At 47.4% G+C, this 14,598-nt stretch overlaps 1 protein-coding gene and 3 non-coding genes across 4 annotated transcripts; all 4 read left to right on the top strand.

Moving 5' to 3' along the window:
* The first annotated feature begins 5,494 nt into the window (after nucleotides 1-5,494).
* LOC136545254 (eukaryotic translation initiation factor 3 subunit I-like) lies at nucleotides 5,495-10,206 on the top strand. The gene is made up of 8 exons (XM_066537299.1): nucleotides 5,495-6,014; nucleotides 6,122-6,249; nucleotides 6,824-6,943; nucleotides 7,016-7,105; nucleotides 8,352-8,438; nucleotides 8,557-8,636; nucleotides 9,527-9,626; nucleotides 10,007-10,206. The coding sequence occupies exons 1-7, from the start codon at nucleotides 5,615-5,617 to the stop codon at nucleotides 9,600-9,602; spliced, it is 981 nt and encodes a 326-aa protein (XP_066393396.1). The 5' UTR covers nucleotides 5,495-5,614; the 3' UTR covers nucleotides 9,603-9,626; nucleotides 10,007-10,206.
* LOC136547747 (small nucleolar RNA U54) lies at nucleotides 8,755-8,838 on the top strand. Its single transcript, XR_010781705.1, has one exon. It is a non-coding gene; the product is annotated as a small nucleolar RNA U54 (small nucleolar RNA).
* Nucleotides 9,154-9,234, top strand: LOC136547739 (small nucleolar RNA U54). Its single transcript, XR_010781698.1, has one exon. It is a non-coding gene; the product is annotated as a small nucleolar RNA U54 (small nucleolar RNA).
* LOC136547743 (small nucleolar RNA U54) lies at nucleotides 9,323-9,405 on the top strand. The gene has a single exon (XR_010781701.1). It is a non-coding gene; the product is annotated as a small nucleolar RNA U54 (small nucleolar RNA).
* Nucleotides 10,207-14,598: the final 4,392 nt, after the last annotated feature.

Genomic DNA, 14,598 nt, shown 5'->3' with positions numbered 1-14,598 from the left:
ACACCAGCTTGTGGGTCGCCCTCGACCTGCTAGAAGATCCAGCCATCGCAATATCATGTGACGACCGGATCATCACCAGCTCCCGAGACGGCGGGATGGCCGGCGGCTCCACCCTGGTGTCTTCCTCACCAGTGAAGGGGATATCCACCACTAGGCCTCCATGGCCCACTGGTGGATCCACTACCTCCGGTCCGACCATGGCTCCTCCGGACTCCTCCAGCTCCGACCAGGCGAGTGAACGGGGTGCTCCTCTGTTAGGCGAGGCAGGGAGCCTGGTTTCCCTCCTCTCCTCCTCCATAGCCGTTGAGGGAGGGACTATGAGAGTCACCTCCAACTCGACCTCCACCATCACCACGGGGATCGCCACCATCACCGCCGCCGCCACCGCTGCCGCCGTACTCGTGACTGGTCAGGAAGATGCACCCCCCGGTAAGGAAGGTCGCACTACCGCTAGCCTGCTTCCTCTGCCGCTCATCACGACCCACTACAGGCTAGGTCTCCGCTCTTCTCGCACAGGAGGTGGGGAGATTCCTAGTCCCGCCATCCTTTGGTTGCAGTCAAACAAGCACAGGTTAGTCACACTCAAAAACTCAGCAATGAGAATAGGAGGGAGTATGAATGCATACCTAGACGACAGCGGCGGAGCCTTGAAGCCTTGACCGGCTGGCGATGAGCTGACCGAACGAGGACCGCTCGTGGGTCGTGACCCATGCCCCCTCGTATCGGCTGAGGAAGGAGCCGACCCGACTGGTCCCCGATCGACCCACGAACGGCTACGACCGCCAGCTTGTGGCAAAATCACCGGAGCAACTGGCGGGGCATCTCCCCATTGGGGGTCATGCACATGTGCTTACCCTGATGACACAGGAGAACAATCATGTCCCCCTGACTGACCGGTGTGGTCCACCACTCTTAGAGCAGGGGGCGCGAAGCCGATGATGCCTCCGAATGGAGCGGCGACCGCGCCCGCTTCGCCTCTCAATCAAGGGTAGTGTCTTCACTCATAGCACGCTTCCTTGACTCAGGAACGTCACAGCGTGTCTCTGTATCACGCCCGCCACCAACGGATGCGGCTGTGGGCTCATGGTGCTCCATCGAGGTCACGATAGTGCCCCTATCTCCTTCATCCTCGGAGGCACTCGCGTCGCCACCCATCTTCGTGGGCTCCTCCGACTCGAGCTCTGCCTCCACGTCACTCTGGCTCTCACCCCCTAGACCCGCCGGCTGATCTCCTTCTCCTTTTTGAACCTCCTCCAGGCCTTCTCAGTTTTTTTCTTCTTCTTAGCAAGTGTCGCGTCCCTCTAGGCAGCTTGCTGAGCTGCGCCCTTCACCCCCCTCGAAAGATGCGGCCAGGATTTATAGCCCACGAGTCCCTTTGGAACAAGCAACTCGAAATCAATCACAACATCAAAAACAAGGAGGATAAGGTCATGGGAAAGAAGCATACCAAATTGGATAGCTTCATGGCATGAAGAGGTCCGTGCATCCCTTCGAGGGAGTCTTTATCCCTCAACGGCAGCACCCGATCGAGTCGACTCCAACCTTCATCCTTCGGTAGCCCATCCGGCGACGCATGGTCAGGATCCATCGGACCGGAGTACTCCCACATCGGCCACCTTCTCTCCGCCAATGGGGCGACCCGATGGCGGGAGAAGGTATAGAAGACCTGCAACCCATCAAGGCCATGCTGCACAAGCCTCTAAAGCTCCGTCTCTATAACCTCCAAGTTGTTCTGCCGACCGGTAGGACCCCACGACCAACTCTCCCTCCTCTCCAGCCTTCTTTCGGTAAATGTCGGGAATGGCGCCTCTGCCGGGTTCCTGATGTAGAACCACTCACCGTGCCACCCCGATTGGAGTCATAGGGGGAGTACGCAGGGTAGGGAGCCGATGGCTCTGGTTTCTTCTACAAAGCAAATCCCCCAACCGGTGCAATTCTAGGTGGCTTCCCCTCGGACAGGGTTAGCCCACTGAAGATCTACCGGAAGAAGTCCACATGCGGCTCCATCCCAAGGAAGGCCTCGCAGACGGTGATGAAGCCGGCGATGTGCAGTACCCTAGTCGGGTTGAGGTGCTACAACTCTAGACCCCACTCGTTGAGGAGCCCATGCTCATGGAAGGTGAGATAGGATACGACCTAGTCGGCCTAGGGGTGCGGAACAACCTCCCCCGGTGGAGGAGCCGTTCAATGCGCCTCCTCCTTCAACGGGAGTAGACCCTTCTCAGCGAAGGCGGCTAGCACCTCTTCATCCACGCTGGAAGGCCTCTAGTTCGACATCATGCCTTGAATTTGTGAATGAATCTAAGAGTTCTCCTCTCCCTCGCTTTACCCTCCTCTCCTAGAAACCGTCGTGTCGCATGAACGGGCTTGGTAAAAAGGAGGAAGGAGAAGAGGCAGCAGTTGGAGAAAGACGAAAGAATGGGAGGAAAATCCTCTCCCTTCCCCCTATTTAAGATGGAGAGGCATGCTGTGGGACACGCCCTGGCTGATGGGACGCGCCCTGCCAGATGAAACGTTGCCTGGTTAATGGGACATGGTCAGGGCAGGGCCCACCACTACCGTAACCTGGACGTAGGAAATAAGGCGCAACCGCACGCAAATGACCCTTTGTCTTCCCAGGCAGGGTTTGGAAGGGCCCATCAATGGAATCTCCATCGAGGAGAGGCCAAAGGGTCACTCGAGTCAATCGAACGGCTCGGGCGGCTGATGGGTGACAGGTAAGAAGCAACAGGATGCCCCATGTGGGTTATGCCAGCCCCATCACGAACAACGGACATGGATCCCTTTCGAACATATCCGATAGGAGCTCTCTAGACCCGTCACTCGAGTCATCGAGGTAACTTTACCAAACCCCCTTTTTTATTTTCTAGTGCATGATCATTCATTCCCATGCATGCATTCATACATTCATCCATACATTCATCCATACATCCAAGCATTGTATATACAATTGATGCATCACAACGCTTCATATTGCGTCACGAAGCGGTAGTCGCCTCATTCAATATGAGCGACAACTGACCAGGGTTCGAAGGCCGGTCCGCAAAGGGCTTGAGGCCACCTCACGTCAAACAGAGCCAGGGGAGAAAACATAAATGAGCCCTAGCGGCCCTCACCCGATCTGCTCCGAAACGGACAGGGTCATCTCGACCTTCTCGTTCGATCCTAACCTCGAGCCTTACCCACAGAATCTCCATCGAGGGGAGGCCAGCGGGCCACCTGAGTCAATCTCTAGAATGGCTCGGGCATCTGCCGAGAGGCGGGTTAAGGAGCAGTGGAATTCCACATGAGGGCTATGCTGACCCCGTTACGAACAACGGACCCAGATTCCACTCGAACGTACCTATTATTAAGCTCACCGAGCGTGTCGCTCGAGCCATCGAGGCAAGCAACATTAGCTCAACCCCTCTGGTTGTGGAAACCGTGGACAGGGTAAAGCATGAAACTAAACTAACCCCTCAGCAGCGCCCAACACTTAGGTTGGTGACTCTACCTCGCCCAACACTTGGGTTGGTGACTCCGTCTCGCCCGACTCCTCGGTCGCGCCAGATGCTTGGGTTGGTGCTCTGCCTCGCCTGACACCTCGGGTTGGCGCTCCACCTCACCCTACCCCTCGGCCATGCTCCGCGCCTCGGCCACGCCCGACGCTTGGGTTGGCGCTCCGCCTCGCCCGACACCTCAGGTTGGCGCTCCGCCTCACCCGACACCTCGGCCGCGCTCCACGCCTCGGTCGCGCCCGACGCTTGGGTTGGTGCCCGACGCCTCGGGTTGGTGCTCCGCCTCGCCCGACACCTCGGCCGCGCCTGATGCTTGGGTTGGCGCCCAACGCCTCAGGTTGGCGCTCCGCCTCGCCCGACCCCTCGGCCGCGCTCCATGCCTCGGCCGCACTCGATGCTTGGGTTGGCGCCCGACGCCTCAGGTTGGTGCTCCGCCTCGCCCGACACCTTGGGTTGGCGCTCCGCCTCGCCTGACCCCTCGGCCACGCTTGATGCTTGGGTTGGCGCCCGATGCCTCGGGCTGACGCTCCACCTCGCCCGACCCCTTGGGTTGGCGCTCCGCCTCGCCCCACCCCTCGGTTGTGCCCGATGCTTGGGTTGGCGCTCCGTCTCGTTCGACGGTGACGCACGATCTTACACCCACCGGGTGCGCTCGTGAAACGAGTATAAACAACCCCTTCATGACTTCACACAAGTCCCAAAAGGACTCGAGGGCTCCTGTCGAGTTCATAAACCCGGGGTCCCTAATGGACCCGCTTCCCTGCAAAAAACTTAGCCCAGGAGACAGCGTTGTGACAACGCGCGTCTCCCGGGCCAGCCCAGATACATAATGACAGGCCGAGGCAATGATCCGGTCCCTGACCAGAAGGCCTAGCCAAGGTGGGGACATAGTCCGACTCCGACCTCTTTTTTCGACCGGGGATATGCCGGACCTCTACTCGCGATTCTTCCCCGACCGACACAGTTAGGGCCAACTGGGAATGACCGACCGGGGACGCCCGTTTGCGCTCAAGTCAAACCGCAATACCGAGGGCCGTACCCTGCCATACCCTGCACATCTGCCGGACGGTGCCACCAGGCCATGCCAGACGGGCACTGTGCAACCTTCCAGATGTGTCAGAGCACAAATAGTATTGTAGGCGCCGGTGTTTGCCATACCAGGCGAACACGGTAAAGCCTGCCACATGCGTCTGACATAAACAGTATTGTGGCCGCCGACGACTGTCTCGTACCCGACAACGTGGGCAACAAAACTAGGTAGCACACGTATCCATTCTCTCTTTCTCTAACTTGTAAAGCCATCCCCTTCAACTATAAAAGGGGATGCGCTCTCTCCTCTCTGAGAACGTTCTCTCTAACTCTAGACAACCTAAGTACTCGAACAACTCAACGGTTCTAGAATCCAACAGCTACACAGAGCATACGCTCCAATACTTAGCGCACGTTAGAGCACCCATCACTTTCTTCCATTCAGTTCAGAGTCCGACCGGGCCTTTAACATCCTCCTTCTCATTCCTACTCGTTTGTAACTCCACAACAAACTTTGAGCACCTGGGCTCAGAAATAAAGTCACCGACCGACTGAAACTGGACGTAGGACATATTGCCTGAACCAGTATAAATCCCGTGTCATTGAGTGCTTGCTAGGCCACATCCGATCACAACGCGCGATAAAACTACAAATATTTACTTGTTGGTCACTTTTCGCACCGACACATAGCCCATTAGATATTCACCTATTCATCTCTAATTTTATTTCTGAAGCCTAACAATAACCAAAGTAATTTTATTTCTGTAGCCTAACAATAACCAACAGTACGTGGATGCTTCACCGATGGCAAAAGGCCCGGAAGAGGATGGATCAAACCGCGCGCGGCCCGGCCCGGATGGATTGCTGGGCCAGGAAAGCACCTCGTACTGGGCCAGGCGGGAACATGGACACCCGTGTTCTTTCTTTCTCTGTTAAGGGCAAGGCGGAGGAGGCCTATAATTGGACGCGCTAGGGTTTCCATCTTCCTCTCCGCCGCCGACGCATCCAAACCCAAATCAAGCCACCGCCCTCTCCTACTCCTCCCCTTGCGGCGCGACGGCGAGCACCACCAGCAGCAGCGCGCCACGATGAGGCCGATCCTGATGAAGGGCCACGAGCGCCCGCTCACGTTCCTGCGCTACAACCGCGACGGGGACCTGCTCTTCTCCTGCGCCAAGGACCACACCCCCACGGTCTGGTACGCCGACAACGGCGACCGCCTCGGCACCTACCGGGGCCACAACGGCGCCGTCTGGACCTGCGACGTCTCCCGCGACTCGGCGCGTCTTATCACTGGATCCGCCGACCAGACCGCCAAGCTCTGGGAGGTCAGCACGGGGAAGGAGCTCTTCAGCTTCCGCTTCGACGCGCCCGCCAGGTCCGTCGAGTTCGCCATCGGGGACGCGCTCGCCGTCGTCACCACCGACAACTTCATGGACCACGTCCCCACCGTCCAGGTCAAACGCATCGCCGAGGACATCGACGATCGTTAGTGCTTTGCCTTCTCAAGAACGCTTTGTTTATGCCTCCTCTGTTGTTTTTGTTTGAATGGCAAGCCTGCACCCTTGACCTTGAGATCCTGTGTGTGTATGCAGAGACGGAGGAGTCTGCACTCGTCATCACCGGCATCAAGGGAAGGATCAACAGGGCCGTTTGGGGGCCGCTGAACAGGACCATCATCACTGCCGGGGAGGATGCCACCATTCGCATCTGGGACTCAGAGGTTAGGATAGCATGCTTTTATGTGTCTGCAAATAGTACTGATGGCCGTTACAATTTGGTTATCTAGCCCTAAGAATGCCCCCATCAATTGCTTGTTGGTATGGGGCTATGGGCATCTGGTGGTGATAATATGCAATGTTTTTTTTCCTCCTGATCAGTCATGATAGCAGTTTAGTTTGTTAATATGTTTATTTGTATTCTTAGAAGTTTATAATGCCAAATTTCACTTTACTTTTATCAGCTTAGTGAACTAAGACAACAACCAACTAATATGCTAGTACTACTAGTATTTGCAAACTGGACTCGACCTTTCTGATTACTGCTTCCAGTGTTACTCTAGTCTATCCAACAAGTCATGATAATTTATTTAATGCACCATTTACCCAAAGGGGGAATAAGGAAACCGAAAGGGGGTGTGGGATTCAAAATGAACTCTGCTGTGCTTTTATAAATCCATGCTGCTCTTTCTCTGCCTTTTTCTGCACTGTTAAAATTTAAAGAAGTTAATTGTTTCTCCATAACAATGGAGACTTTTTTTCACATCACTCATGGGATGCTCTTTGAATTGTATGTAGACTGGACAACTGCTGAAAGAGTCTGATAAAGAATCTGGACATCAGAAGACCATCACATCTTTGTCAAAATCCTTAGATTGGTCACATTTCATTACTGGCTCCTTGGATAAATCTGCTAAGGTTAGCATTTGTTCAAGTTGACTGTCATAAAGATATTTATGGTTTCCCTGACATTCAATTTTCCATGCATAGCTATGGGATGCAAGAACGCTGACCCTGATCAAGACGTATGTCACAGAGAGACCAGTTAATGCTGTTGACATCTCTCCCACTCATGATACGGTATGTTCCTCTTCACAAACTTATTTATACATGTCTTTTATAAAGACCAGGTTGTGTGAACTGCCAGACCTAATTTGTTTGGCAGTTGGGTTTCATAGTTCGTATAGTGGATGGTCATATAGCTGGTATTGCAAAGTGGCTCTTTGTCTGATTTAGTGCATTTTTATGTAATCATAGGTCATGATTTTGTATATATTTAACTGTGCTGTCAGCAATTGCATCTTTTGCTGTGTACACAACAAAAGATGCAATAAATAGGAAACTAGAGTTGTGGCGGCAGACCCTTGAGTCTAGAGGTTTTAGATTAATCAGAACTAAAACTGAATACATGAGATGTGACTTTGACGGAGCTGCACAGGAGGAGGGAAATGTGAGTTTGGAAGGTCAAGTAGTGTCTAAGAAGGATACCTTTTGTTATCTAGCATCGATGTTACAAAGAGATGGAGACATTGATGTGGACGTTAGCCATAGAATCAAAGCAAGGTGGATCAAGTGGCGACAAGCTTCTGGCGTTCTTTGTGACAAGAGGGTACCATAAAAGCTAAAAGGCAAGTTTTATAGAACGGCGATTAGACCGGCTATGTTGTATGGAGCAGAATGTTGGTCTACAAAGATTCGTCATGTTCCACAACTGAGTGTTGCAGAAATGCGTATGTTGCGATGGATTTGTGGTCACACAAGAATGGACCGAGTTAGGAACGATGATATACGTGGCCGCCTAGGGGTAGCACCAATTGAAGAAAAGCTTATCCAACATCGGTTGAGGTGGTTTGGCCATGTCCAAAGGAGACCATCAGAGGCACTAGTGCATTGTGGAGTCCTAAGCCAAGCTAATAATGTGAGGAGAGGTAGAGGTAGACCGAAATTGACATGGGGGGAGGCAATAAAAAGAGATTTGAAAGCTTGGGATATACCTAGAGATCTATGTTTGCATAGGAGTGCTTGGAAAGCAGCTATTGATGTGCCTGAACCGTGACTAGGGGCTCTTGGTGGGTTTCAACTCTAGCCTACCCCAACTTGTTTGGGACTGACAGGCTTTGTTGTTGTAAGCCTTTAACCTATGGCTTGTGCATTGTGTTAGCTGCTGTGGTTTTTTTTTTTTGTATTGACACTAGAACACTATTTATCATGTTTTTTTTTTGAGCCATAGGTAAATGCATTGTGGTTATGGTCTACATATGATGCTGAGCCCAGTGGTACCATCATCTGTGTTCCATTTCCCTAAGATTTTCGTTTCTGTTTTTAGGTGGTTCTAGGAGGTGGTCAGGATGCAATGAATGTGACTATGACAGACCGCCGTGCTGGTAAATTCGAGGCTAAATTCTATCACAAGGTAATTTCTTTTCCAGCTAACAAAGTATCAAGCTATTGCTCCTTTTGTGTTACTTCATTGCTAACTCTGTATGCTTACAATATTTGAACTGTTCTGATTAAAACTTGCTCTCTTTTAGATTTTGCAAGAGGAAATTGGTGGTGTTAAAGGACATTTTGGGCCAATTAATGCTTTGGCATTTAATCCTGATGGGCGGAGGTAATATTTTTTTTATCTGACAGCACTTGTGTTTTTTTAGTCATTGTTGTTATTATCAACAATTGGCCGCTTCTCGTTGTCTAAGGTTATGTCCATATTTGGTGTTTTTTACTGTATATGCTCAATGATTCAGCCATGGTAAATCATGGTAATATACGCTATTCTGATCCACACAAGGATGCCATAAGCTTTTCTGAGAGCAGGATTTTTGTTGCTATGTGTAATTTTCATTAGTATTTACCTTTTGCAAATTTACTTTCTCTGAAAAAACTCTTTCAAGCCCATTTGTGTGGCAATGTAACAACCAGTCTTGATTTGCCATTTTATCTCACTTTTCTTTAACTTAGTCTGCTTAAGTATTTTAGACCTCTATATTGACAAGTCTTTTTTCTGTAAACATAATTTATCTTTTACATATGTCTACTACATATCTGGTTTTCAATGATTTCTGAAGCTATTTATTTTTACCTTGTATACGGCTGAATGTCTCCTCTTCAGCCATTCTACATTTATATGTAGCTCGGTGATTGTAGCCAATCACATTGGCAATATATGCTATGCTGACCTCAGTTTGATGAACATTTTTACTATGAGAGCTGCATTCTGCCCACAGTAGCTTTACCATTTATCTGGCCTTTAAAAATGTTTTTTTTTATTATTGTATGTATGCATCTTTGGGATCTGATAGCTCAATGATTTCAACCAGGCACTCTGGTTATATACGCTATTCTGATTGCTGCTGTTGAAAAAAATATTATTCATGAGAGCTACCGATGTACCCAATCAACATGCATTGTAGATACTTTTCTCTTATGTTCTGAAGTTGTTTTTTTTTAGTAAAAGGGTTTGTTTCCCTAATTCTGTACATCTTCTTTCTTTAATCTTATTAGCTTTTCAAGTGGTGGTGAAGATGGATATGTAAGGCTGCATCATTTTGATTCCGACTACTTCAGCATCAAGATGTAGATAAGAACACCAGACTAATCCGAGGTAATTCTTCAGCTGCCAGCTATTCGTGAAGATTGGTTTGTTATTTTTGTTATCGCTTGCTACCTATGTGTACTGTTGAACTATGTAATGGTTTAGATAATTGGCAGTAGGGAAATTATCTTTCCCTGTATTAGTAAATAAATATATATAGCATATTGTTTCTTGCAATCAAACCTTGTAGTTTGACTGTTTTTAGGTCAGTGTTTGGGTTATTATACACATGTCAGCTGCATCTCTCGTCTGTTCTAACAAATGACAACACTGAAATATCAATTATATCTATCCTAAGAATTCCATTTGTTGCATTCAGATTCAAACCTCTGTTGCGCTGTTTTTTAGGTCGTGTTTGTTTTAACGTTAATCCTGTAATTCCTTTTCAGGCTGTTTGAGGCCCAATTAGTTCAATTTCTTGATTCAGATGCTGCTGGTTGGCCATGACGCATGCAGAGCAGGCTCAGATCCTAGGTAGTGGCAGTCTGTTGCTTGTTAGACGAAGTTGCTCTGGAGAAGCAGCTTTTTGTTCTGCTTGAGGAATTTGTACACACTTGGCAATGAAAAGATCCTTTGAACTGAGTTGTCATTCTCGCTCCATGGTTTCCAATTTTGCTTCGATTTGTATTCTCTGTTCGTCAAAATCTTCCAATACGTTACAATTTCACAATCCGTGTTTTTTTTCTCTCTACATATGAGGCGTATATTACTGAATTGGCTAAACCTACTACATCCCCAATCCATTTCGTGACTGGACGATCAAGTTCGTGTGCAGCTTGACTGTTATGTCTAGAGTTCGTTCCTTCCTTCCCAGACGGAACACTCGTGTGCTCCTCTTGTGGCTTTAGCCTATTTGGATGGTGCTGAGAACTCAAAACCGGTCGCCAGATGTCCTGCTGGACTCTGGTGCCTGTCTAGATTGATAGAAGTTAATTTTAAGGCTTCATTGCGAAAAAGACATCTTCTACCATTGACGAAAATTGGCCATAAACATGTTGAAGTCTCGAAATCATGTGGGTAAATTCAAATATGACGGAAATGGTCAGGTGTCTGATCGTTCGGACGCCCCGTTGTCGTGGGCCACGACGGCATGAACGACTATCCCGGATGCCTCCTTCGATAGCTGTTTGATAAAAAAAAGTTTGGCTGTCTTCTTCATTCCCCATCAGAACCGTTTCCCCATTCGTATTGCTCGCATGCGCCTTGGCATTTTCCACCCCCACACCACGGGCACCCCGGCTCCTGCTTTGCCGTGCCGCCCTGCTGCTCCTGCTCCTCTTCTGCGCGCCCGTCCCGCTGCTGCTCCTGCTCATGTTTCGCGCACCCACCTCGCCCGACGATGCCGACAGGCACCACCAGCGCAAGGAGAAGCGCTAGGCCATGGCGTGGAAGCCCTTCGGCCTTGCCTCCTGCTACGGCTATGGCGCGCTGGCGCCCTGATGCAGACGGTGGAGGAGGTCGCACCGGGATACGATGCATGTTGCAAGTGTGGAATTCAAATGTTTCAGTTGTTTTAGAGGTATATTACAAGTGTTTCATATGGATGTTGCAAAAGTAGATCGGGATGTTGCATATGTTGCAATAGTTGTACACATATGTTGCAAGCCTCTGTCCCCAATGTTTCATCTGTTTTTTAGACGTATGTTGCAAGTGTGTTTATCTCGATGTTGAATGTTTCACACACATGTTGTAAATGTTCTATCTGCATGTTGCGTATGTTAACAATTGTTTTCAAGTGTTTTAGACGCATGTTTCAAGTGTTTCTTCTGTCTTCAGACGTATGTTGTAAGTGTTGCATCTGAATGTTTTAAAAGTAGATCGGGTGTTGTACATCGGATGCACGTGGGAAGCGGAAATGGGCACCAACGGTCCCCACGGGCGCAGACCCCCGGGTGGGTGCATGAAAAGTAGGCACGAGCGGGGGCACGAAGTGCAAGCCCGGGGAAACGAATCGGCCCGATCCACGGTACCGTCCAACGGATCAATATTCAATCGGACGTCCGGTCGTCAGCAATTTCGACATAACAAAAGCCGGTGGATATATACTTGGAGTCGGTGGATGACGCAGGCATCATTCCTTTTATGCTTTGCCTTTTTTTTGACATGGAAGTAATCTCCATTACTCATAAACCAATGCCAAATTTTTGGCTACAAATACAAAACGGAATACTATCCAAAATTGGATTAGTACCCTGACTCAAACTTGCCCTTATGACAAAGGCAAAGCACAAATACACCAAACAAAAGCTAGGCCTCTCTCTCCTCACTGAACTTCCTGCAGGTGCCCACTCTTGCTCCGAAATAAATAAATAATACTAAAATCTTTTGCATGCATGCATGGCACGCACGAGGCAATCTTTTAGTGGCCCTTGATCAATCGCGCATATCTCTCGTGCAATATTACTATCTACTACTCCCTCCATCCCAAATTGTAAGTCATTCCAAGAATCTTGGAGAGTCAAAGCTTCTCAAGTTTGACCAAAATTATAAAAAAAATTACAAAGATTTATGACATCAAATAGGTATACTATAAAAATATAATGAACAAAGAATCTATTGGTACTTAGTTAGTATCATAAATGTTATTATCTTATTATATAAACTTGGTCAAACTTGAGATGCTTTGACTCTCCAAGATTCTTGGAATGACTTACAATTTGGGATGGAGGGAGTATATTTTTGTGGAATTTTTGCTGCCGCTCCTGCTCTTGTTGTGTGTGTGGTGGTGGCTTATTTGGGCTGGTAGGACAAATTGTTTTCATATTTTGTCGTATCAATTTAAAAGCTGTCGTTGTGGAAGGGACAGCCATGTTTTTTTTTTTTTTTGGATTTGGGGACAGCCCCGTGTTAATCGGATTGTTCTCCTGGCTCTTTGGAATATGCGGACGACAGCAGCTGCCACATCAAAAGCAACGTGGTTACTCCATCCATCCATAGTGTTTTGTCGAGGGCTAAGCACTTTTTCCCTGACAGCGGCTTCTGCCTTGTACGGAGTAGAAAATAAAGTCCAATGATCAGCAATGCGGTCGCAGCAAAAAAATAGTAGGTTAAAAAAATACAGCATTATATTTAATAAACTCTTTTTATGGAGGAAGGAGTCTGGTTCTATATAAATTTGCTGGCCTCTACTAGTTCAGAAAAGGTGTCTATAGGACTATACCCTGCTATGGGCGTCAATACGGTCTCTACACAAATTATGCCGATGTTTATATAAAATGAAAACAGTAAATTACTAAATTATGAAATGTTTTCATACTGTAATTCATTGTATGCTCAATCCAAATATTCTGTCCCAAAAGATGGAGTTCTAGAATAGTGCTCAATCAAACTATCTTAAATTTGACTACAAGGCATTAATACTTATCATATTGTATAAGATCATTAAATTTGTTATGTACTATATTTTCATTATATAGTTATTTAGAGCCTTAAATGTGTATACTATTTTGTATAAATTCAACTGAACTTAAACTAGTTTGACTCTAACCAAACTCAGAATTACATCCTTTCTAGGACGGAGGTAATATAAGCTATAATGGCCAAAGTTAGAGAGTTAGAGGTTTTATTGCACGAGTTTTTCTCCGACATATATATACTCACACACAGATAAAAAGAAGAGTATCATGTGATGGATCGGTTAATTTGAGGGGCTGGAACTCTCGGTTCTCTCCATAATGTGCAATTACCTGATCACGTGGTACCAATCTAGACTTTGGTGAACTAAGATCTTGTTTGGAGAAAGCAAAGCAAAGCCTCTCGGCCATATATTGTCCCCGTAATATAATATGCTAGCGATACCAAGTATCCACTGCATTCATAAAAAAATATACAACTATAAGAGGATTTGTATAAGTTAAACTAGTTTAACTTTGATCAAATTTATAATGAATATTATTAACATTTATGTCTTCAACTAGCCAACTAGGTTTACTAAGAAAATAATATTTTATAATTAATTTAATGATACTTATTTTATACCATAAATGTTAGTGTTTTTTAATATAGTTTTGGTCAAACTTTAGGGGGTGTTTGGCACGGCTCCTCTTGAGGGAGCTCCTCCAAATGAGCCAAGCCTCTTTTGGACGAGCCACACGGCTCCGGCTCCTCTGTTTTTTACTGAAAAACAGTTTCCTTAGAAAAACGTTTGGCAGAACTCCTCCGCAGGAGCTACAATCGGAGTCAGGGAGAAGCTCTGCCAAACATACCTTTAAATTGTTTGACTTCTGGAAAGTGAGAATCATATATTTTCATGGCCAAAGAAGTACTACTTATTTGCTCGCTACCTGAGCTAGGTCCTAGTAATAATACAGTGGCTATTATAGGATTAATTCTTAATGAAATCGCCTCTCACATTGTTTTCTGAAACGAGAAATTGAACCAACCTTCTCCAATTCCTTGGCCGAACAATGCCGTATTCTGCACTTCAGCTACCATGAGAACTAATAACAAGCTTATTCCACGGACGGTACTTGTACCATTGTACGTACTGCCGGACGTAACAGTGGCGTACTTTCTCAAATTGCTTGCTAGCAATGCCGTAAGCATGTTGTTGTCTGACGGGCCCTGTTCGGCTTATCTCATATTCGGTTTGTTTGGTTTTTTTTTTTCAGCTAGAACAGTATTTTTCTCTCACAGTCAGAACAGTATTTTTCAGTCAGTTTCAGCCAAATTTCAGACCAGCCAAAGAGGCCTCTACGTGTTCCATGCAAGCATATTTTTTAGCTAGAACAGTATTTTTCTCTCACAGTCAAAACAGTATTTTTCAGTCAGTTTCAGCCAAATTTCAGACCAGCCAAAGAGGCCTCTACGTGTTCCATGCAAGCATTTTCTAGTTTCTGCTTGTTTGTTTGACCGTGACAGGATGTGCATCGATCCATGTTCTGCTATTTGACCTGTGGATCTGTTCTTCTTCTTTCTTTATTTTTCAAAAAAAAAAACTTATCAGCCCAAGGGTCTATATTCGTTCTTTATTATGGCTTTA

Source organism: Miscanthus floridulus, chromosome 3, assembly GCF_019320115.1.
Source record: "Miscanthus floridulus cultivar M001 chromosome 3, ASM1932011v1, whole genome shotgun sequence".
NCBI classification, from domain to species: domain Eukaryota; kingdom Viridiplantae; phylum Streptophyta; class Magnoliopsida; order Poales; family Poaceae; genus Miscanthus; species Miscanthus floridulus.
Note: the sequence above shows the minus strand (reverse complement) of the source record. Positions and strands in the feature narration are given on the sequence as shown.